General features: G+C 32.0%; 2 protein-coding genes across 3 annotated transcripts; one reads left to right on the top strand and one right to left on the bottom strand.

Annotated features, from left to right (window-relative positions):
- Window positions 1-11,845: 11,845 nt before the first annotated feature.
- On the top strand, window positions 11,846-19,052 carry LOC107959298 (uncharacterized). Of its 2 annotated transcripts, XM_016895319.2 has the most exons (11): window positions 11,853-14,259; window positions 14,442-14,681; window positions 15,150-15,279; window positions 15,643-15,795; window positions 15,929-16,173; window positions 16,258-16,327; window positions 16,993-17,199; window positions 17,404-17,639; window positions 17,982-18,060; window positions 18,143-18,280; window positions 18,377-19,052. In XM_016895319.2, the coding sequence occupies exons 1-11, from the start codon at window positions 12,308-12,310 to the stop codon at window positions 18,578-18,580; spliced, it is 3,654 nt and encodes a 1,217-aa protein (XP_016750808.2). In that variant the 5' UTR covers window positions 11,853-12,307; the 3' UTR covers window positions 18,581-19,052. The 2 variants fall into 2 exon arrangements, with proteins under 2 accessions (XP_040968995.1, XP_016750808.2); XM_041113061.1 differs by lacking the exons at window positions 17,982-18,060; window positions 18,143-18,280; window positions 18,377-19,052 and having other exon boundaries at window positions 11,846-14,259; window positions 16,993-17,323; window positions 17,404-17,543.
- Window positions 19,053-20,306: 1,254 nt separating this feature from the next.
- LOC107959297 (uncharacterized) lies at window positions 20,307-24,307 on the bottom strand. The gene is made up of 7 exons (XM_016895318.2): window positions 24,029-24,307; window positions 23,804-23,851; window positions 23,379-23,448; window positions 22,266-22,391; window positions 21,128-21,432; window positions 20,882-21,038; window positions 20,307-20,758 (listed from the first exon to the last, which is right to left on the bottom strand). The coding sequence occupies exons 2-7, from the start codon at window positions 23,849-23,851 to the stop codon at window positions 20,568-20,570; spliced, it is 897 nt and encodes a 298-aa protein (XP_016750807.2). The 5' UTR covers window positions 24,029-24,307; the 3' UTR covers window positions 20,307-20,567.

Consider the following 24,307-nt stretch of genomic DNA (forward strand, 5'->3'; position numbering starts at 1 on the left):
TGTGGCTAGGCCGTGTGGTAAACTGATTTTTCACCATTTTAAGCTATTTTCACACAAATTTGACACACGCCCATGCTTAAAACCCGTGTCCTTCACACGACCAAGACACACGGCCGTGTCTTTTGCCCGTGTACTATCCTGACTTCATATTTAAGGATGCAGGGGACACACGGTCATATCACACGCCCGTGGGCTTACCAATGGTCACACACGGCCTAGACACACGCCCGTGCGTTTACCCGTGTGGACGAAAATAGCCGTTTTAGGCCACTTTTCTCACCCTTTCATCCATTTCCTGCACTTAAACACAATTATACACTAATAAAATCCAACCAATCAATTATTTCAAGCCAAAACATGTGTATTTCATTCTCAAACACAAAACATCACATTTAACTTACTTTGCATACTTAATCGTTCCTACAATCATTTTATCAAATCAACCCCTATACATGCCATATAAATCAAAAAGTTATCTAACAAAATCTACCGGAATAAATCTGGATAATGTGATCTTTGATGTAGATCCGATCCTCCGTATGTATATAAACAAATAACATATACAAGTAAGCTTATAGAAGCTTAGTAAGCTCATAGGCATAAAAACATAAACTTACTGAACATTGTACACAATCATATATCTTTTAATTTAACTAATTCTTCCTGTAAATCACAAAATCATTAATAAGCTCATTTGAATAATTTCCATGTTGCTATTCACGAATTTAACTCCTTTTGGCCCATTTCTCATTTACTTCTATAGTTAAATTAGGGAACAATAATGGAATTGAGTGCTTCATTATCACATTGCCATGGTAAACCATGGACTTGCACATAGTCACATATCACACACCGAAGCCATAGCCCCGCCATGGTCTTACACGGATCACATATCATACCGAGCCATATCCCAGATATGGTCCTATACGGAATCACATTATCACATCACACCGAAACCATAGCCCAGCTATGGTCTTATACAAGAACACGTATCACGTTGCACCGATGCCATAGCCCAGCTATGGTCTTATACGGGAGCACATATCACATCTTTTACGTCAATTCATCATGGTCATAAAATGAAAGCACTCAAAACCATTGTTCCAACTAATTTGCACTTTTAGTTAAACATTATTTAATAATTAATACAATTTGATAGTATTCATCTACAATAAGATACCTTAGCAATCATAAAATTTTCATAATAAACTTTGCCATGTGAACTTACCTGGGCTAGTTTGCAAAAGTCGTAGAAATTCAGGGACTATTCTTGTAATTTCTCATTTCCACGATTCACTTTGTTTTCTTGATCTATAATTATAAAATCATTCCTTCATTAGCATCTATTTCAATTCTATTCTACTTCACAATTTATGCCCTTTAATTTTCAAAATTACACTATTACCCCAAACTTTTTAGTTTTTACAATTTAGTCCCTAATCAATTTATTCATCGATTGAGCTAATTCCTCTCAAATAACATTTTATCGAGACATTATAAACTACTTCAAAGCCTTAACACTCAAAATTTCATCACAAAACCCTAATTCCAACAACTTTCACAATTAAATCCCAAAAATTAATTTCTATAAAAATCTCTTCATAAAACCATCATATAATAAAATTAAAACCTCAATTCCATGATAAATCATCATAAAATTTCATCACTTATTCATGGAAACTTTTAAAATTATCCATGAAATAAAAAACTAATGAATTAAACAAGTGGACCTAGTTGTAAAAGTCTCAAAAAAACAAAAATTACAAGAAATAATCAAGAATTGAGCTTACATGTTGTAAAAATATGAGAGACCAGCTTAAAAGAACCCTTCAATGGTGTTTTTTTTGGAGAGGATGAAGAAAAACGAAGAAAACTCTAGATTTACCTAATATATCATATTTTACAATTAAATTTTTACCCTATTTCCAATTTGCCCCTTGTTCACACTTGATTTTTATTTTTCCTGAAAGCTCATGCTGTCAACCCATCTAATTTGGGTCTATTTACCTTTTAACTCCTTCTTTGATAATCTCTTAAGCTATTTAATCATATTTTATAATTTTGTACTTTATTCAATTTAGTCTTTTTTCTTCAATTAACTATCAAAATGGTAAAATTTCTTAACGAAATTTTAATAGTAACTTATTAACACTCCATAAATATTTTTAGAAATATTTATGGATAGGTTTATAAATTTGAGGTCTCGATACATTGTTTTTATCTCATTTAATCTATAAATTTCCTTTAAATCATAATTTCACTAATTCAAAAATATTTCTAAAACCACATTTAACTTTTACTTACTAATATCTAAACTCACGTGTCAGATTTAGTGGTCTCAAATCACTATTCCGATGTCATTGAAATTTGGGCCGTTACAATTAAAGTCGGATACACGAATTCAACCAACACATCAATATATATAAAGCGTGAGTGATAACAAAAACAATAATTTTGGAGTGCGGAAAGTGCAAAATGAATGATAATCAACCACACTCTTGAACGTAAAGCGCTAATAGTAACTCCCAAGTGCATAAAGTAGTCTAAAAACACAACCAATAAAGATACAATACTATTACTTTATTGCATGCTAATTATATCTGACAAAATTCATATTATGATTTACAAGTAGTAAATTTAATTTTATTTATTTCTCATTATTCAATGTTCTATAAGGATATTAATGAATAGAAACATGAAATGTAACGCCCCTGACCCGAATCCGTCACCGGAATAGAGTTACGGAGCATTACGGAGTTACCGATTCATTTATCAGATATTTCATTTTTCTTTTCCATGTTCAAGTCTCGTATTCAATTCATCCGAATATTTATAAAGAAATTTGATCGCCGTTTTCACTTATTTCATGTTATAATACATTCAACTCATGCTCTAAACAAAATTACCATTTTACCCCTAAACTTTTAATTAATGACGATTTCATCCTTAGGTTAAAATAAAATAAAATTCTTGCAATTTAATCCTTATTTCCAGCCGTTATTCTCATACAAATTGATAACAACCTATGAAGTCTATAAAATATCAGAATTTTCCATAATTTTAACACTTTTCTATTTAATCCTTAAAACATATTTTTCCCTGATCTCGAGCTAAATTAATAATTTCATTCAATTTTGTAATTTTAAATAATAAAATAATCCATTTCATGCAAATTGGTCATTTCTAACATTTTTTTTACAAAATTGCCCTTAAAATTTTACTTTTATTCAATTTAGTCCATGAGCCTAAAACATGCAAATTAGCCATGCTAGCTGAATATTCATACATATTTTCCTCCTCCTCCTCTCCATTCCACATCCTTAATTTATATAACATGCAACAATTAACATTTTCAATAATTTCACTATTTACTTATGTATATTCAAAACTGTCCATTTGCGTCATAGTCACTAAATTATTTATATCTTAAGCTACAGAACTCTAAATTAAGATCAGATAATTTTCTCTGAAACTAGACTTACTTATCTTATTACCATAAAATTTTCAGAATTTTTGGCTTATCCAATAAGTACAGGTTATTCTTTAAATTTACCCCTCTTCTGCTGTCTGACAGTTCCGACCCTTCTTCACTAAGAATTAATTATCTCATCGTATGAGATTCAGATGATGTTCCCGCTTATTTCTATTGAAAATAGACTCTTTAATAATTTTAAACATATAAATTTAATCCCTTAATTATTTTTATCCAATTTTTTATGATTTTTCAAAGTCAGAACAGGGGAACACGAAATCATTCTGACATTGTCTCACAAAACTTATTATATCTCATGATTTACAATTCCATTGCTTACACCGTTTCTTCTATAAGAAACTAGACTGAATAAGTTTTAATTTCATATTTTATTCATCCTCTAATTATATTTATACAATTTTTGGTGATTTTTAAAAGTTAGACTATTGCTTCTGTCCAAAACTGTTTTAGTGCAAAATGTTAATTTTCATTTTGCCCCAAATTTCACAATTCATACAATTTAGTCCTTACTTAATTAACCCCTCAATTAAACTAATTTTATCAATTAATAATTTTCCCAGACATTATAAGTTATTTCATAACTATTAAAATTCAGAATTTCCACATAAAACTCTAACTTCAAACTCTTTTACAATTTAGGTCCCAAACATTCACTTTCTATTCAATTCTTTCAATAAAATCAGCATATAAACAATTTAAAGCTCTAGTTACATGTCAAATCATCATATACTTCCAGCACATATTCATAGAAACTTTCAATTTCTTTCATAGAATCAAGAACTAATGAATTCAACAAGTGGACCTAGTTGTAAAAGTCACAAAAATACAAAAATTTCAAGAAATAATCAAGAATTGAACTTAATTGCAGTAAAAATATAAAAAACCAGCTTAAGGGAACTCTTCCATGCTGTTTTTGCTGATGAGAATGCAGAAAAATAAAGAGATAATTCCACTTTAGTCCTAGCTTTATTAAGTAATTTTTGCAATTTTCTAATTTTGCCCTTAATTCTCCTTATTTTCTTGCTGATTTCATGCTCTTGCTGTCCAGCCAAAATATACCTTGGGTCTATTTCCCTTTTAAACCCTCTTTGTTTTATCATTTAAGCTATTTAATCATTTCCTACAATTTTGCATTTGATACAATTTAGTCCTTTTTGTTCAATTAGCTATCAGTACTTTAAAATTTCTTGACAAAACTTTAATACTAACTTATTAACACTCCATAAATATTTATAAAAATATTTATGGCTCGATTTAAAATTCTCGAGGTCTCGATACCTCGTTTTCGATTCTAATTATTTTAATATATATTTTTAGTACACTAGTCACTATTTCAAAATTTTTCCTAACTTCACATTTAACTTATACTCACTAAATTAATAATATTTTCTACTCATTTATCGGATTTAGTGATCTCGAATCACTGTTCCGACACCACTGAAAATTAGGCTGTTGCATGAAATTCCCGCACCTCAATTCTCAATCAAACAATTAACCATCAATATGGATAACAAAGGCTTACCTTGGACTTATCTCAAGTTTCTATTGAAATTTGTTAAATACTCTACTTAACAATAAACATTTCCAAACATTTATTATTGTAAGGGGTTCTTTGATGGAGAAAGGTAATGTTGCAAACAAGTGAATGAAATATATTGAAGGAAGGTAGGGAGGAAAACTAGAGCAGATCCGGTAAAACTAAGCATAGCGGCAAGTGGTAGTTGGTAAGGTGAAGAAAGGAAAATGCAAATGATGATAAGTCTTAACAAAGAAAACAAGTTAAAGAGAATTTTAGAGAAAATTTTGAGAGTTAAAATGTCAAAGTGCCAAAAGTCCTTTCATCAGTTGTGAAGGACTCCTATGAAAGTTACAAAGTCGACAATTAATAGGAATAATGGAATAAATTTCAATTGCAATAACATTAATGCTTATGATGGGATGATGAAAAGTTTTTGTTGGTGACGGTAACGGTGAATAGTGAAAAAGAATTTACTATATTTTTTAAAAGAAGGAAAATCACTCAACATTACCTTAAAATATTAAGAGGAAACCTCTTAATTAGCTCCATATCTTATCCATCAAGCCAAGCTCTCTTTCCTAAAGTGAAGATAACCCAAGAACCCTGTCATATTCCAAGGTTACTTCCACTTCTTCTACTTTGGTGAAACGGTACAATGTGAAACATCTTTCACAGAAGATCTATTGAAACACAAGATGACGGTTTTTCTTGAACAAGAGTTGTTCTTGAATAATAGTTATTTTGACTTGTTTTAAATATGAGTTGTTCTCACTGTAGAAGTTATTCCAAAAAAAAAAAGTTGTTTTGAAGTTAAAATTTTCATGGTAAAACTTGTTTTGAATAATGATTTTTCTGGAAAAACATAATTGTTCTAAATATAAGTTGTTGCAAACCATGATTGTTTTAAATATAGCTATTCCTGAAATGTCATTATTTTAAACAAGAGTTATCCCGAACTTCAATTGTTCTAAAATAACAATTACATTGAATGACAATTGTTCTAACTAAAACCTTATTCTGAGCATAGCTATTCTCAAACAACAATTGTTTTGAACAATAATTATTTTAAATAAGAGTTGTTACTCTAAAAAAGATATGTTTGGGAGCACAAATTCTTGAAACATAATATTTTTTATCTCAATATTTCAAAAAAGAGATTAATTGTTAGTAACCAAAATTGAATATCTACGAGTATCATTCTTCACAAGCAAATCACACATAACTTAATATATTTATATTATAAATGGTAACTGTAATGGCGTAAATTCAATGTTATCGGAACAGTGGTTTTGTAACCACAAATCCGATTTAAAGAGAAATTTATTTCAATATTTTTGCTTGAAAATTTATATGATAGGAAAATCGTATGAAAATATTAATAGGAAAATTTTATCAATTTAGTGATTAGTTAGAAAAAGAAATTATTGAAGAAATTGGGTAAAATAAGGTATCGGGACCTCTATCTCGTAAAACTGAGTCAAAAATAATTTTATAAATATTTATGAAATGTTATTAATGTGGTATTAAAATTTCGTTAGGAAATTTTAATGTTTGGGTAGTTAATTAAATGAAAAGGACTGAATTGTAATAGGTGTAAAAGTTGCTAGAGTGATTAAATAACTTATTAGTCTAATGAGAAAGGATATAAAAGGCAATTAGACCCAAAAGTTATTTGGGCTGGACCGCAAGGGTATGAAATCAGCAGAAAAATTGATAAATTAAGGGTAAAATTGGAATATTGCAAAATTAACTAAATAAAACTAGGACTAAATAGGAAATATCTAGATTTCTCTTCATTTCTCTTCAATTCCAGCAGCTAAAAACGCCATAGGAGGGTTCTCTAAGCTGGTATTTCATAATTTTTGCACCAAGTGAGTTAATCCTTGCCTTTTTCTTGTAATTTTTGTGTTTCTAAGACTTTTACAACTAGATCCTACTATTAAATTCATTAGTTTTTGATTTCATGGATGAAATTTAAAGTCACCATGGTTGAGTGCTGTAAGTTTATGATGAAATAGAATGAAATTAAAGCTTTAATTTGTTTATGAGATGATTTTATTAGGCAATTTCAATGGAAATTGATTTTTGGGACCTAATTGTGAAAATGTTTGGAATTAAAGTCTATTGCTGAAATTATGATTCCTAAAGGTTGTAAACTAGTTTAAGGTGATAGAATAAAATATTAATTGAGAAAAATCAGCTCAATTGAGAGGCTAATTGAGTAGGGACGAAATTATCATTTATTAAAAGCTTAGGGGAAAAATGGTAATAAACAGCTTGCACTAAAACAGTTTGGACAGCAGCAGTAGACTAACTTTGAAAAATCACCAAAGATTGTAGGAATCGAATTAGAAGATGAAAAAAATATGGAATTAAAGCTTATTGAGTCTAGTTTCTCATAGAAGAAATATTGTAAGCAATGGATTTGTAAATTTTGAGATATAATGAATTTTGTGAGACAAGGTCAGAATGAATTCGGGTTCCCCTGTTCTGACTTTGAAAAATTATAAAAAATTGAATAAAAATAATTAGGGACTTAAATTTATATGTCTAGAATTTTGAATGAGTATATTTTTAATAGAAACAAACAAGAACATCATTTGAATTCTGTATAAAGAGATAATTTATTTTTAGTGAAGAAGGGTCAGAACTGTTAGACAACAGAACATGGGTGACTTTGAAGGATAAACTGTACTGATTGGCTAAACCAAAAATTCTGAAAATTTTATGGTAAAAATATATATGAGTCTAGTTTCAGGGAAAATTAACGGATCTTAATTTTGAGTTCCGTAGCTCAAGTTATAAATAATTTAGTGACTATGACTCAAGTAGACAGCTTTGAATGAACTATAAATAATAGTTGAATTATAGAGAATGTTGCATATGAACATGAAATGTATTAAATTGATAATTAAATTTATTTATTTAGATCCAGAAGATTCAAATACGAAGCTAGATCGAGGAAAGGAAAAAGTTCGGGATTAATAGATTTTTATTGTTTACAAACAAGTATCAAGGTAAGTTCGTGTAACTTGAATTATATTCTTAAATGCTTGAGATTGTATGTTATTGATGTGAATATGATTTGAGTGTTCATTGTATGAAAATTAATGAAACATTGATATATTTGATAAAATGGGAAGAAATCCCGTTTGAATGAAAGGAAAATTCGATGAATCTCTGAAAAGGAATTGACGGTAAAAAGGATCTAGCCCGGACGGGTGATCCTATCCTGATATAGTCCTCTCGAAGAATATGTGTAAAATGGATTTAGCCCGGATGGGTAATCCGAATTAGGGTCTGAATTTAGCCTGGACTGGTAATTCAGATCCAAGCTCATTAGAGTAATTGTCGTTGCAGGGGATTTAGCCTGGACTGGTAATCTCGACAATACTCTATGAGTTTATATTGCAGGGGATTTAGCCTGGACTGGTAATCCCGCTGCAAGGTTGAGGTTCGCGGGAGTGTGCTCTCTGAAATGAAAATGTGCGCACATGAATATGAATTGACGGACCCGGAATTATACACTAAAAGTGTACCTCTGAAAATCCATCGAAATTCCAATAAATTCAACGGGATAAATATGAAAAATAATAAGGGAATGAAAATCATGGTATTGATGAGTACATCAATCATGGTATATATATTATTGATACATGGAAATTATTGTACTAACTTGAATGTTGAGTTTGTGCATGTTAGGGTAATAATGCATTGAATGGATATATGAATGTTTATTATATTGTATTGAAAATATTAGGCAAGTATAATTCTTGTTACATGAGCTTACTAAGCACAAAGTGCTTACCTCGTTTCCTTTTTCCCTGTTTTGTAGTGTTAAGAGCTCGGAGGTCGGATTTGGTCGGAGACACATCACAATGTCAACCTCAGGATTTCGGTATATAAAGAAACTTTATTTTGGAAATCAATGGCATGTATAAGCTAACAAAGTAAATGTTAACGTGAAATGAATGTAAAGTTAGCCATTAGTATGGTTAACAAACCTGGTTATAGATATGTGATGACGTTATCTTATATAAATGCATGAATCTATCATGAAAATATGTTGAATTGATTTGGTTGATGTGGATTGGTCTCGATTTAATATTACAGGGAAGGTTAGATATTTATAAAAGGGCTATATTGAATATAAAAAAAATATTAATTCGTAAACTCCGGTAATGCCTCGTACCCTATTCCCGCAATGAATACGGGTAGGGGTATTACAGTAACCATTTCCATGCATTATGTACCAGAGATAATTTAGCAAGTAGCCCATCTCAATAGCTTAGACTATCTTTTATTAGTCTATCTCATAAGTTACCACTAATTTGATCTTAATGTCAATTTATTTTAATTTTTCTTTCTCAAGTCATCAATTAAAATTATATAACTCGTTTTCATCTTAATTAAGACAATAATGTGGAAATCCAAAGAATTAAACACCTTTATATAGCTATCCAAACTACACTTTCTCAACTGCTTTGATGTTTTACCACTTTACCTAGTTTCAGTTCAAGAATTTATATACTTCAAAAGCACAAATCATAATTAACACTTCACTTCTAATTATTTAATTTAGACATCCATATCTTACTCTTCTCTAACTTTCCCTTGAGCCTCTTTACTTTCCATGGGATGGGTTCTCACTCTTAATTCTAGACTTAAAACTTCATTAAAACTACTTGTATTTCTTTCAATTTTGGCTATGGGAAGAAGCCATGGGGAATTTTCTTTTTCTTTCTTTCCTTGCCTATAGCCAATGAAGAAGAAAAAGGATTAGATCTTCCTCCACTCTCTCTCTTATAATTATTTATTTTAATCAAATCATTTTAGTAAAAATTGGAGCATCCTAAGGTTGGCATAATTTTGATGATTTTTGAGTGGAAATCCATGGGAATTAATAATTCTCGCCACTAACGTAATCTAATCATCCCTCATTTAAATCTCAATTAATCATTTCTTCCAAATTGAACTTACTATCTTGTACTATTTACACATTAGTCCATAAATCATTTCAATAATTTGTACCGCGGTTTCATTTTCTGAAGATTTTTCCTATTTCATATTTAATTAATAAATAAAACTCTGAAATTTTAATTAATTTAAATTCTTGATATGGTACAAATTACAATATAATAATTTTAGGGCATTATATAATTTTCATTGAGGAAATGGTGTAATTAATTAGATTTTTTTTTATATTAAGAGATCAATAAAATCCATTTTTTAAGAGCTTAAATGATTTTTATTTTATTTTACCCTTAAACATTTTCTTTTTTCTTTCTCTTTATCACTTTTAATAAAAAAAAAGTGTAAAGCATTTAAGGATTTTCTTTCTCCTTGCCTATATCATCTCTCTCAAGTGATAGTCTTTTGGTTCCTTCTTCCCTCTCGAGTCTCAACATAGAAAATAAGTTGATTTTGAACGATTTAATAGAAAATTGATCGATGTAATCAATTATTCAATTCTCGTATAGATGGTAAGCAAGTTAGAAGAAAATTTTTTTTTCTCTGACTTTATACAAAATATGAAAAGAAGTAGGTGTGATTTTTCAACAACATATTACCCACTTCTTTTTAAATCTTCAACCAATATCTTCATGGATTACAATAGTTGGTCTTAGACAATGAATTAAAAGATTATCACATATATATTACGTTATTTTTAAATTTAAATATTTTTAGAAGGAGAATTTGAAATACTATAAAATGACACATTCGCTTTGGTGAAAAATAAAAAATTCACAAGAAAGTGAATATAATAAAAATTATTAAAATAACCAAAATTATTTAAATATTAAGTAGATTATGACACGTTTAAGAAATGACTGAAAAAATTAGTATAATAAATATGTTTATAAAATAAATAATATAACAAATAAATAAAGTTTCCATTGAGAATGCAAAATTAAAATATTAAAGATTATAATGTTTTTGGTTCAAATCTCATTATATTCATTTTTTAGATTTTACATAAAATATAAAATGATAAAGATGCACTCAATAATGTGGAAATTTATTAATTAAATTGAGACTTGATTGATGAGTGATATCAATTCTGTTAAAATAATATTTTTTATATAATATTTGAAGTAGGAGATGGAGTCACACGATTTGAACCCATATCAAATGAGTGTTTAATAAAATCTTCCTTATCAAAATGAAAATAAAATTTTAATCAATATTATATACTAAAAGTAATTATATTTTAAAAGAAAAATAATTTTGAAATAAATAATTATTTTTAGTCATATATATAAGTTTAATGTCATCAGTGATATAAACTAAATCATTTAATTTTACCAAAAACTTTCAGATCTCTAAAAAACTTCCCTAAAATGAAGAATACATAAGAGATAATTATGTTTTAAATTTTTATATATTAATTTTTTAATAAAAGCCCACTGAACTTCCATTAAATTCTAAAAGTAATTATTATTTTTTACAGGAAGGGTAATTATGTAATTTAAATCATATAAAAATAATATATAGTGTATAGTGTATAAATAAAAATACAAAATTATTCATATTTTAAATTTTAATAAAAGGAAAAGATGAAAGCAGTAAAAAGTTTAAAAAAAAAACAACTTTTATAAAAATATTCATTTTCAAAAAAGCAAAAGATTATAACAGAATATTCCCATAACTGTGTGTCAAATGATTAGATCTGACTAAATTTAAACAACATAAATTTTATGCAAAATAAAAATATAAGATAGAGAAATGTCAAGTGTTTGTAAATTTATTTTAAATAATGGCAGTTCTAAATTGTCTATTTTAAGACGATGAAAGCTCAATAATAAAAATTAAAAATTAAAAAATAAACAGAAAAAAGGAAGCTTTTTTTAAAAGCAACATTAGAGGATAAAAAAAAATAGAAACGAAACCACCTTCAAAAACTGTGAAAAAAGCTTCTTTTTCTCTTGAAATTGCATTATTAATCTCTGTTTTATTATCACCATCTTCATCATCATCATCATCCTTAAAACCAAATTATTAATTGGCATTTCATTTTGTTCATTCAGTAATTAAAAGGGGGGAAAAAGAAGAAAGAAGAGCCGCACCATCTGCCACCTTTTGATCAATCAAGGTATCGGATTTCAATCCAATAACGTCCGGTTGTATTTGATGACTCCAGCGTTGACATGTAGCCGGCATTACTAGAGCCAAGAGGAGCTTCTTTTCCTCTTCTTCTTCCTCAACTCCGATTGGTCAAGCTTCGTTTGGTCCATTTACAGTGAATACATTTGGATTTTTCTCTGTTTTTTCAATATAATTTTTTACAAGAGAAAATGAACCGATCATCTAGTTTTGGTTTTGGAGGTGATTTTAGTTCTGGATTTTCCAACTCTACCCTTAATAATGCCGATTTTAGTTTCAATGCGCCTTCTTTACAACGACCATCATGGGGCCTTCCTAAGCCAAGGCTTGTCAAAAATAAAAAGCAATTGAATTCCCATAATTCGAAATCTTCAAGCAATTTAGAAAACCGGGCAGGCCGCGGTTTTCGTCGGTTTCGACAGCCTAGCCCTTCTGATATGAGTGACTTGGGTGGGAATTTGGAAGGAGGAGTTGTTGAGGACACTAGGAATTTGAGAAATGGGAAGACTTGTGGTTTAATCGATCATAGTTTATTTTCCATGCCCTCAAATGATACAAGAAAGTTGAGCATTGAGAATGGCTCAAAGGGTGATCGGAGCAATAGGAATGATGACAATGTAGGTAGCTGTGTTGGAAGAGGTCTGGAAACCGAAAAGCTTCACAATGATTTGTGGAGCAAATCGAATATAAAAGGCAGTGAGGATGTTGATGATGGAGCTAAGAAGGATTTTGTATTTAAGGCAGGAAAAGGTAGCGATTCTTTGGCTCGAAGCTCCTCAGATGCTCTTCATGATGGGATTAAGAATTTGAACATAAAAGGGTTTGGTGGTAGTAACACCAAGCAGAGAGACGGTTTTATATCCCAGAGTTGTGAAATCTCTGGTCATCTTGGTGGGAAAACAGAAAAGGCATTGTCAGCTGAAATGGAGGGGAAGCTGAATCTAGGGAGTGTAATGGGAGATTCTACTGCTCAAACAGGCAGGGGATTTTCATTTGGGAAGGATGGCCAAACCGCAAAGATGGGTGATAAGCTCCATGAGTTTGGTAAATCCATTCACCACGATTTTACTTTCCAGGCGGCTACAACTAAAGTTCATACGGATCAACCAAAAACTGATATTAGGCCTGGTGGAGCTGCTGCTTCAACAACTTTGTTTTCATCTTCATCTAGCGCCTTGCCTTTCCAGTCTGGTAAAAATACCTTTGGTAAGATTTCTGATAAACCAGGAAAGAAGGATGAGTTTTGTTTTACAGCTAAACAAGATGCTATAGAAACAACCTTTGTAGAATTTAGAACTCCAAATTCACAGAAAAATATATTCGTTGGCTTAAATAAAAAATTGGAATTCGGTGCAAAAAGAGAAGCTGGTACAAGCACAAAAGTAAAGAAAAGGAAGGGAAAGTTGAAGCAGCCTAAACCTGTCCAGCTGTGGTATGGACCGGATTTGGTTTCAAGTAAAACTGGTTTTCAATATTCAAGAGAACCTTCTGCAACTTCTGAAGAGTCTTTCAACCTTGATTACAAAGATCAATCCAGTGATTCACAACTAGCAGTTTCACGTAATGCAATAGATGGGGATTTGGTTGCTGCAACACAGTATATGAATATAAAAGAAGGTAAGGTGAAAGATGATGAACTAAATGAGGAGGGTTCTGGAAATGTTTTCGACACAGGTGTTGCTTCTGATGCTCCTCAAGAAGATTCTGTGTATGGGTCGGAAACTGAAAACTCTTCAATTGCAGCCGAGAATATTGATCATAACAACGATATTGGTCTTAGTTCAGCTGAAAATGAAACCAGATCAAGAACAAGCATTGAGAGACAAGATAGTGATGGCCTGATGTTTTTTTCTTCCCCTTCTAAATCAGAACATTCAAGTGGGTTTGGCTTTACCTTTGCTGCATCTTCGTCTGCTCAAAGTCACCAATCATCACCAAGTCGCCACCACAAAAAGAAGAATTCATCTAAAACTTCTTCATTGCATTCATCCCCTAGGCATGACCTGAAAACAGATGTATCTACTAAGCAAAGCAAGGTTGGAGAGAATTTTGTGGTGGAGAAAGGACCTGATGTCAAGGGCAAGCCTAATCCGACCAGTTCAAGCACTTTAGCTCAGGAATCATGCGAAAAGTGGCGGTTAAGGTTATTATAAGTGTTTGATAATTGAACTTCATTCTTTTAAAACATATACTTTCTAAGTAGATTAATTTTTCTTTTTTCTTATAGCTCTTATTTTGTCATCTTGTAATTAGATGATGTGACCTATATTTGTGCTTGACTTCTCTTCAACTATGAATACATTTTGTTTCACTGATATATATCAGGGGAAACCAAGCCTATGCCAATGGAGATCCATCCAAAGCCGAGGAATATTATATGCAAGGGATAAGTTGTATTCCCGCAGGTGAGAAATCTAGAGGCTGTCTTCGGGCATTGATGCTGTGTTATAGCAACCTTGCAGCTACTCGTATGTCTCTTGGAAGAATGAGAGATGCACTAGGAGATTGTATGATGTCCATCTCAATAGATCCTCACTTTTTGAGAGTTCAACTTCGAGCAGCGAAGTAAGGCTCTATATTTGTTTCATTTAACTTGTTTGAGCCACCTTGATTCCAAAGTTGTATGTGTTTATGCTAGAACTGTATAAATTCGTTTATATACCAAATTTATTGAAGATTGAGATTTTTTCTTTTTGAAGATTTGTTGCATCATACATGAGGATTTATAATTATCTGTTTCAAATTGTTCGCAGTTGCTGCTGTGATGCCAATTTTGAATCTTAACACACTTCCATTTGATGGCCTTTTGAAGTGATTAATAGATGTTATTTCTATCGGTTAAATTGCCAACCATGTTTTCCACTTTTCATGTATCTGTTCTCTTTTGGAGTTAATATTGCTTTTCATTCTTACCCAGTTGTTAGGCTATTGGTTTTGGTATCAATTTTCACGTCAGTGCTTTGGTATTAGTTTCATTCTCTTTTGTTATTGGCTTTCTCTTGGCTCTCCTAACTTGCTGCTGCTTTATTTCAGTTGCCACCTTGCCCTTGGGGAAGTTGAGGATGCAATGCGATATTTCAGGAAGTGCTTACAATCTGGAACTGATGTTTGTGTGGACCGAAAAGTTGCAGTAGAAGCCTCTGATGGCCTACAAAAGGCACAGGTGCTTGTTATTATCAGCAAGGAGATAGTATATTATTGGTCTTCTTTTATTCAAGTTCATTTGATAATGATACCAGTTTGTGTTAATTGTATCGTTAGTTAATATTTATTATTTGTAATATAGCTCCATTAAGATCAATTGATAGCCACTATTGCCTGCATCGCATATTGAATTTTAGCATTGATATTTAATGTTTTTTGTTTTTTGTTTTTCTTTTATGTGTTCATCCTCCTTTCTTTAATTTGATTCCTATCCTAGATAACATGTTCATAGCATTTCTGAATTTATTCATTTTTCAGCTTTAGTATGCTGGTTTATTTGCGTGATGGTAATTTGGCTGATTAGTGGTTTCTTATCTGGCAGAAATTGTCTGAATGCATACATCAGTCTGCTGTACTATTGCAAAGCAAAACATCTGACGATGCAGAGACTGCTTTGGAAGTAATTGCTGAGGCCTTGCAAATGAGCTCATACTCAGAAGAATTACTTGAAATGAAAGCAGAGGCTCTTCTAATTGTAAGTGTAATTTTGTTGATATATACTTGTCTAAATGGGGAAGTTCTGAAAGTAGATGGTTTACTGTTATTTAAGCATATCTTAATCATAGGAAGATCGTTGGAGTTGTAATAATTTTTTTTCAATCTTGCAGATGGGAAAATATGAAGATGCAATTCAGCTGTGTGAGCTGACATTTGATTCTGCTGAAAAGAATTCTCCTTCATTGGATATCAATGGGCAGCTGGCTAATCTGGATAGTCCTGGCATCTCAAAGGACTCTACCTTTAGAATTTGGCGGTGTCACCTGATCTTCAAATCTTACTTTCATCTAGGAAAGCTTGAAGAGGCTATTGCTTTTCTGGAGAAGCACGAGGAATTGCATTCCACTGGAAATAGGTAAAATTCACGCCATTGTCATTCAGAATATTCTAATTTATGCAATGAAGTACAATGATGATTGCACATTTTGAGTCTGTCCAGGGATGAAAGTGACAGTTTGGAATCATCAATTCCGTTGGCTGCTACTGTGCGTGAGCTCTTAAGTCATAAGGTATTTACTTGATATGCTTTTGACTTTAAGAAACAGTTTCGTGTTTATGTGGATTTATGCACAAGATTGTGCTTTTATTGGTATGCATTTTTTTCCCTTTATAGAAATGGGATCAACTTTTTAGTGCTGCACCTCTTAGGTACATGTAAAGAAACATGATTCCTTTGCATGCTTATAGGAGATTTCAAAAATATTTTGCTACCTGAATTGGTGGGATTTGCATTGAGTAAGATGTCTTCGGGAAATTGCTTTTTTAATCAATTATGATTCTACTTTAAGCCATTTTTTCCCCTTTGGGTAAAATCTTTGTGCCATTTAGCAACTTTTGAGGAAGAAGTAGAGATGGCCAAAATAAACCTAAATCTGACAGGTTCTGACCAGATCTGACTCATTGTGGGTGGGTTTCCTTTTTGTCCGGTAATAATGGAGTAGGCTGGGTTGAATCAATTTTTTTATCAAAGGACTGAATCAGGTTTTAAATTAAAAAGTTGGTCTAGGCACTGAGAAGTTGTAACAATAACATCTAAGTGATGTGTAGAAACTAGTATCAATGTGTCATCTATTACCTTAGAACTATAAACTTCTTTCTGTCAGAAGTCTGATATGCTTTGGTGGGGCATAGATAAAAACACAGTTATCAATGCAATTATTTCTTTCTTCTACAGGCTGCAGGGAATGAAGCATTTCAATCAGGAAGACACTTGGAAGCTGTTGAACATTATACAGCGGCTTTATCTTTCAGTGTGGAGTCACGGCCTTTTGCAGCTATTTGTTTTTGCAATCGTGCTGCTGCAAACAAAGCACTGGGCCAAATCACTGATGCTATTGCTGATTGCAGCCTTGCCATAGCACTTGATGGCAATTATTTGAAGGTTTTTTTGCAAACTGATGTTATCTTGGGTTCTCTTTCTTGTGCATATGATTTGCTAGAGGAAGAAGTGGTGGGAATAATTTGAGCAGAGAGATTGAATTAGTCCATTGTCTTTGGGAAAAAATGTACTCACTTTGGGAAATTTTGTTCTTTAATATAAAAATAACTTTCTTGGTAACTTACTTGTTTATGCACCCTTTTGCAGGCAATTTCTAGACGTGCTACATTATATGAGAAGATTAGAAACTATGGGAAAGCAGCTAGTGACCTTGAAAGACTTCTTTCTCTTCTCTTGAAGCAAAAGGAGGTAAAGACCAATCAAACTGGAATTTCTGAAAGATCTATGAACTTGGCAAACGACTTGAGACAAGCTCAATCATGGCTTTCTGAAGTTGAGGAAGAAGGCAAAAAGGAAGTGCCTTTGGATTTCTATCTGATTTTGTAAGTTTCTTATTCATTTGTGATTATAGGTGGCGTCTGGCATTTATTAGGTTCTTATGAACTTGGATCTTGATGCTACTTTCTTCTTTGGCTTAATATTAAATAATTTGTTAGCTTTTATCTTAAGCCTAATATTATTGTGTGTGTGGTAAATTTTAGATTTCATGAAAGGGGCTTAAAAGTTACCATTCATCTTGGTTGGAAATATAAGAGGATAATAACTTTCAAATAGGAAGTTTTCTGATATTTCGTTGACTATATATTTGTCTTTCTCAGTGCCCTGTCTATGGATTCTGGAACCATATATAGATTAACCATATTTTTTGTGTATTGTAACGGCAGGGGTGTTGAACCATCTGTTTCAACAGCAGAAATCAAGAAGGCTTATCGGAAAGCTGCTCTTAGACATCATCCTGACAAGGTTTCTTACATCTGCTGCTATTATATATTACTTTTGGTTTTAGAAATTTCGTGGTGATCTGACTTGTATTCTACTTATGTAGGCTGTTCAATTCCTCGTAAGAACCGAAAATGGAGATGACAAGCTTTGGAAGGAGATAAGAGAAGAAGCCTACAAGGATGCTGACAAACTATTTAAGATAATTGGAGAGGCATATGCAGTACTTTCAGACCCTACTAAGGTATATGAGCATTATAATCCCTTTATTTTTTTAACTTTTTTCTTTTGGGTTCTGGGAAAATATGGTGTTTTATCTTGCAACAATGTATTTGTGCAGCGCTCGAGGTATGATTCTGAAGAAGAGACAAGGAATGTGCAAAAGAAACATACTGGACGTACATCCAGAGTTGCAACAGCAGATGCTCAAAGTTATTCATTTGATAAAAGCAGTGGTATGCGGTCATGGAGAGAGGCTAGAAGAGCATTTGGCCCGTCAAGCTTCAAAGGTTCAAAAGCCACTAGATCAAATAGATTCTATTGACTATTGTGAGCCTCGTGTTTGTTAATCTCGAGATATCTGATCTGGTTATATGATGAGGTTTAGCAGATTCAGATTTGTGTAGGGACTCTCCAGAAGGGAATTTAGTCCAACCACTCCTAGAACAAGATTTGAACTTCTAGGAGGTAATACCAGATGGTTGAAAGCATCTGTGCAAGTTCTGGGTCATGCCAGTACCTAATGATCTTTTTCTTTTCTCCTGAGTTTCTCTAGCTGTTTGTGAATGGTCTATATAAACTTGAAATAATGAAGTCCATGTTTTAAGCCTGTAAGGCCTTTGGGTTCGAGGAAATCAATTGTTAATAAAGAAAGTCGAGTAAATGTACAGACATTACAAAGAACATTTTTGCAGTTTTCTACTTCTCCGGCTGACATTCGGCTAAGAACAGTTTGCTCTTTAATTTGTTGAAGACTCTGAAAATTCTTATAATTTTTTTGCTACCCTTTCCCCTCCTTTCCAGTTTTGATTTCTTGTGCTTTGAAATGTTTCTGTAACACGATCAAAGATGTTTGATTGTACAGATATTTGAAGAGCAGCTTAAATGCCTAGACATTTGACCTTCTATTACTATGCTTTTCTTTTCTTTCTTTTCCTTTTTGCTGATTTTGATGCTTCAATAAGGTTTTGGGGGGGGGGGACTAGCTTTCAGTTTCACCTTGGTGGAAGGCTAAATTATTTTTTAGTATATTGCATCATTTATGGAATTGAAAATTTTCAACATGATGTAAAGAAATTGTTTAAACACTTTGAACACCATTAGTATGGCCTGTTTAAATATATTTTCAGATTTCAGATTTCAATATATTCAATAATCCATATTTACATGATTAATATATATATAAATCCGAGATATATTACACTTAATACTTGTTGGAAAGAATAGTCAATTAGTCATGAATTCCGAATAAATTAATTTCTAGACTCTAGAATCTTGAAGTTTCTAGGGTTTTCTCTTTACCATTAAGCCAATACTTCTTTGATGAACAAAAATGAAATAAAAAATTATAAATTAAACCAATAAATGAAAGGAAAAATATTAAGAAAATTCAGCATGAACGAGGATTACATTGTATATGTAGATGCATTCCTTAGAGAACAAGGAACTAAGAACATAATAAGAAAAAAGCATTCCCTGCATCTCTACTGAGTTTTATTCCTCCCCAACCTTGAAAACCAAAGAAATAAAGAAAATAAAAAACAATTGATAAAAAAGAAACATGAAAAGAGAAAGAGCTTTTGAAATTCATCTACATATTAATTGAATGTCCAATTCTTGTAGAATGGTTCAAAAGAATATATATATATATTAATTTTGTCACAAGACATTCAATTGAAGAAAGTGATTGGATGAATTATTGCCAAAGAAATTGAAACTGCTTTTAAGGAATTATTAAACTAATATATTTAAATTTCAACTTGGCCTATAAGATACAAGCTAAATGAATGATTAACGAATTTGTATTTGGACTAAAAGTATAAAGGTGAAGACAAATTAGAACCAATAACTCAACATACAAGTAAAAAAAAGGTGAACGTCTACTTAGAAATGGAGTCCATCGACAAAACTTATTAGTCACTTATCGAATAAAACTTTCAGCACTTATCGGTTAGTTGCAGGGCCATAGTGTAGGGTCTCATTATTGGCCATTATATTTCTCGCAAGGTTAGGTGATCTAATTCATTAAAATCAAACTAGTAAACATAAAATACAAAACGTCATTTACTATTGACAAGACAAACAAGCATAACATACAAAAAGTTACTGTCTGTTTACTCAGCAAATAATTAGTCAGTAATGATTTGATAACCCACATGTTATCACCACTGTTTATACAAACTCTATTTCATATCTGCGCTCACAACGAAACAGAGAGAAGGCAGTTTAGTTAGTTTATCTACCTACCAACCAACCCTCCATCCATTAACAGTTTCAATTTACAAAGGCAACAAACGTGAAAAGACAAACGCTTAGCAGTGCAACTTGATTACATGAGCTACCCTCTGGAAGAAAAGAGGGCACATGCCGGTGCTGAACTTAATCACATCCCTCATCCACTCCGGCGCCACTCTCTCAAATGTCCCTAATGACGATACCCGGTACACCAACTCTGCTTCTTCTCCGCCAGCTTTGTTTATCCATGTTAGACTGAATGAGTAACCTGTTTTATTTATCCACAATATAAATAATAACCAATTAGTTTTGAAATGATTCTTGAATAGCTATCACAAATCTGATACTCGAAATTTTATGGATTCAGTATGATGCTTAAGTAAAGAATTACCACTTGATTGATGCAGAGCTGAAATGCATAGTCCGCCAGGTTGATTATTAGTGGATATTTTCATGTCCAGTAAGCACTCAGTAAGAGCTTGAAAAAGACAAGTAGCTCTAGCAGTGGCTGTGGCACTTGCATCTGGACTGCCTTTACAGCATTCTAGCTGGCATAGCCATCCAAAACAATCAGTACAGAACACACATGTAGAAGCTAACAGCTTTTGAGAAAAAAGATAATAGATTGAGATGATACCAGCTGAAAATGTGTAAGATCCGCACGAGACAAAGCTTTCTCAGACAAGTCCTCCGCCAATGCATTAGTCATGGCAACATTGCAGTTAGTTGAAACAGAAGTAATAGTATTGTCATTTGTCTCAGCAGCAGATTCCCTGCTACACTTTCTCGTCATCATTCCAATGGACCTTCCAGAAACCTTTTCAGATGAAACTTGTGCAATTCTAGGAGAAACTGTTGGTACAATATCAAGTTTGCCATCTTTATTTTGTCCCTCATGGTGCAGATTTTGCAGCCTGCTAACTTCTAGAGAAAGTGCTTTATCTGCCATAAATTTTAGACTTCAGTAAGAAAGACCTAAACAAATGCTTGATAGGAAGCACAAGAAAGTTAAAAGGTTTAATAAAGGCAACACATTAGTAGTCTGGTGCACAAATCACTTAAATCTTGCCATACACTAGAGGCGGCTATAAGATGGATTACTGACCCTAAAGGACATATGAACCTCAACCGGAGAAGCTTCAAATTAAGACCTTTTTTTTACCCAAAAGGTACAGTTTCAATCAAATTCATACAAATCCAGTTAAATCAAAATTTTGCAACTTTTCAGCTGATAATTACCATATTCTGATTATTTTACAAGCATTATGTAAATTATTAAGATGCCTTTATTAGCAGGATGTGATCCAAAAGACCAGTGTTATATACATAGACTTAACCACCTCAATTCATTTTCTACTCAGGTAAAAACAGTGCATAGAAAACCATATCCAACCAAAACTATAGTTTTATTTCCTGTAGTCATTTAAAGTGATAAGAAATTTTTTTTTTCTAGTTCTTGCCCAGAAGACTTAATATCCTCAGCATCAATTAATGCCAGTTTTCTGGCAATAGCATGACTGAGTTCCTATATTCTGATATTCAACAAAGATGAAGCAGAAACAACACCAAGTAAGTCAAGGATGTTGATACCATACATTATATTCAACACTGGAAGAAAGAGATATAAAACAATAATCATCATATAATCAATAGCTTCTTACACTTCTGATTCTCTTCAATCAAAAGGTTTTGGTAGTCTGCAGATTGTTTATCCATGCTGGACCTACAATGATACTTACATTTTAAAATCCAAGAGAGAAAAACTTATATCTTACCATAAAGGCCAAATGAGAAACTTAAAATTGCATGCATTTTAGAGGCCACTTCACTTCTCAATTCATTAACTTCTGCATACAGCTTGTCATTTTCACTCTTCAGATGCTGAATCAATTCCTCTGCAGCTGCAACAGAAGAATACAGTCCATTAAGAATTTTAGAGGGATTTATATGATTGCTCAATTTTTTTCAACTACTGATGAAACTACTATCAAAATTTTCAAGGTAACAAAGAACTTCTGTTCAAGTTTTGTTCATTTAATTAGTAACCAGTTCAAACAAGCATTTCACCAAAACAAACTTGAACTCTTTGCAAGCTGTTTTGTTCATTCTAGCCTACTCACATTCATGGTTATAATCAAATTATTGCTTCAATACACAAGATTGAATGTTATTTGTTCTTCACATATAGAGCTTGGACCTTAAATATTGGTTCAACAATCAGAACAAGCTTATGTATCACTATCTAGTAGTTGCTGTTTTTACCATCATCAGCAAATTAAATGTCAAAATGCTAAAACCACAATATACCTTCCAACAAATAAGAGATGGCATGACAACCACACATAAGGAAGGGTGACAAACAACAAACCCAGTACTTGTGTGTGACATATATTTAGACATGGGTATAAGCGTATGACCCTCCAAATATATAGAAAACATTGAGTATACCATGATGAACAGTCACTTGTAAATCCAAGTAACATAGGTCAGTACATCCTGTTTCTATTTTCAAAGCTTTTCATCACACTGTACCACCATCTCACTACCTACCTATAAAATAATTAGTAAATGAAATCAGACAAACCATTAACACTGGCCAACAAGACAAAATGGTTTTGAATTAGATAATTCATTATTTGTTTAACTTCCTTTCATTAGAAAGGTCAAAACACAAACTTATGTTTAACGAAAGAGCCAAAGAGAATTGATATTAGTTATTTTTCTATGATATATATACAAGATATAACATGTCTAACAAACATAGAAGAGGAAAAGAAAAACTATGGTAAGAGTAAAACTTTGCAATTCACATAAAATATGAACAAAACTTTGCAATTCACATAAAATATGAAAATAGGGATTTAACAATAACATGAAGCTACACTTACCACGCACATAATTCACAAATTTCTCTTCTTGATCTCGATTTATGTCATCCATTTCGGAAAGTTTTCTCTTCTGAAAAAAAAGAAAAAGAAACGAAGAGAAAAAAACATTTATGGAAAGATAAAAACCACGTTTCATAATCAAACAGATGGGGAAAAATCGCCAGTTCCATTTTAACCGAACTAAGATAACATTGTATGCACCTTGCAACTGAATTATCATTCGATACAAGTGCCTAATGCCAAAAAAAAGAAGAATAAAACTTTTAAACATTTCGCTTTTTTTCTTCAGTCCTACTGGCAACCGAACTTATAAACAAAGAAATGGTATGATAGATCTATAAAGTAGGGAACAGAAGTGCAAATCGAAAAGTATAATTAAAAAAAAAAAAGAAGAAGAAAAATTTAGGGTAAAAAAGAGCTGAGACCTTAAGCTTGTCATATTTGTCGTAAAGCTTTGCATATAAAGGCTCCATCTGCGAAACAAATAAAAAATCCAGTTTATTCGTATAGACATATTTATTTATGCAAAATTAAGATGAAAATAATTGTTGAAATCCATAATTTTGGAAGTGATTAAATAAACCCACGTTTATGGGAGAAGGAAACAAAGCAAAAGGAAGTTAAAAAAGAAGCAGAAATCGGGAATTGACCTGATAATTCACGGATTAAATGATGAAGATAATATAACAAAGTTGATGAAAATTTAAAAGAGTAAAACAGAAATGGTTTTCTTGTAGCTCTGTTTGGTAGCCTACAAAACGAGGGAAAATGGAATTTCAAAAATGCAGGAAAGCAGTGACAGAAGAAGCGTCAAAGTGAAAATGACGGTAAAGAAAATGCAACGCTGGCGTTTACTTGTGTGGCACTGGCACTGATTCTCTAATTCCCAGGCTTGGAATGAGCAAGCCTGTGGAGGCTTGGCCTTGGGC

The sequence above is a fragment of the Gossypium hirsutum genome, chromosome A05 (genome assembly GCF_007990345.1).
Source record: "Gossypium hirsutum isolate 1008001.06 chromosome A05, Gossypium_hirsutum_v2.1, whole genome shotgun sequence".
In the NCBI taxonomy this organism is placed as follows: Eukaryota; Viridiplantae; Streptophyta; class Magnoliopsida; order Malvales; family Malvaceae; genus Gossypium; species Gossypium hirsutum.

Coding starts and splice junctions, on each gene's coding strand:
- LOC107959298 (XM_016895319.2), top strand. CDS start 12,308: ATGAACCGATCATCTAGTTTTGGTTTTGGAGGTGATTTTAGTTCTGGA. Junction 14,682..15,149: donor GTTCAACTTCGAGCAGCGAA/GTAAGGCTCTAT, acceptor GCTTTATTTCAG/TTGCCACCTTGCCCTTGGGG. Junction 18,061..18,142: donor TTAGACATCATCCTGACAAG/GTTTCTTACATC, acceptor CTACTTATGTAG/GCTGTTCAATTCCTCGTAAG.
- LOC107959297 (XM_016895318.2), bottom strand. CDS start 23,851: ATGGAGCCTTTATATGCAAAGCTTTACGACAAATATGACAAGCTTAAG. Junction 21,433..22,265: donor TTTCTCATTTGGCCTTTATG/GTAAGATATAAG, acceptor AATTTATGGCAG/ATAAAGCACTTTCTCTAGAA. Junction 20,759..20,881: donor AGCTCTGCATCAATCAAGTG/GTAATTCTTTAC, acceptor TAAATAAAACAG/GTTACTCATTCAGTCTAACA.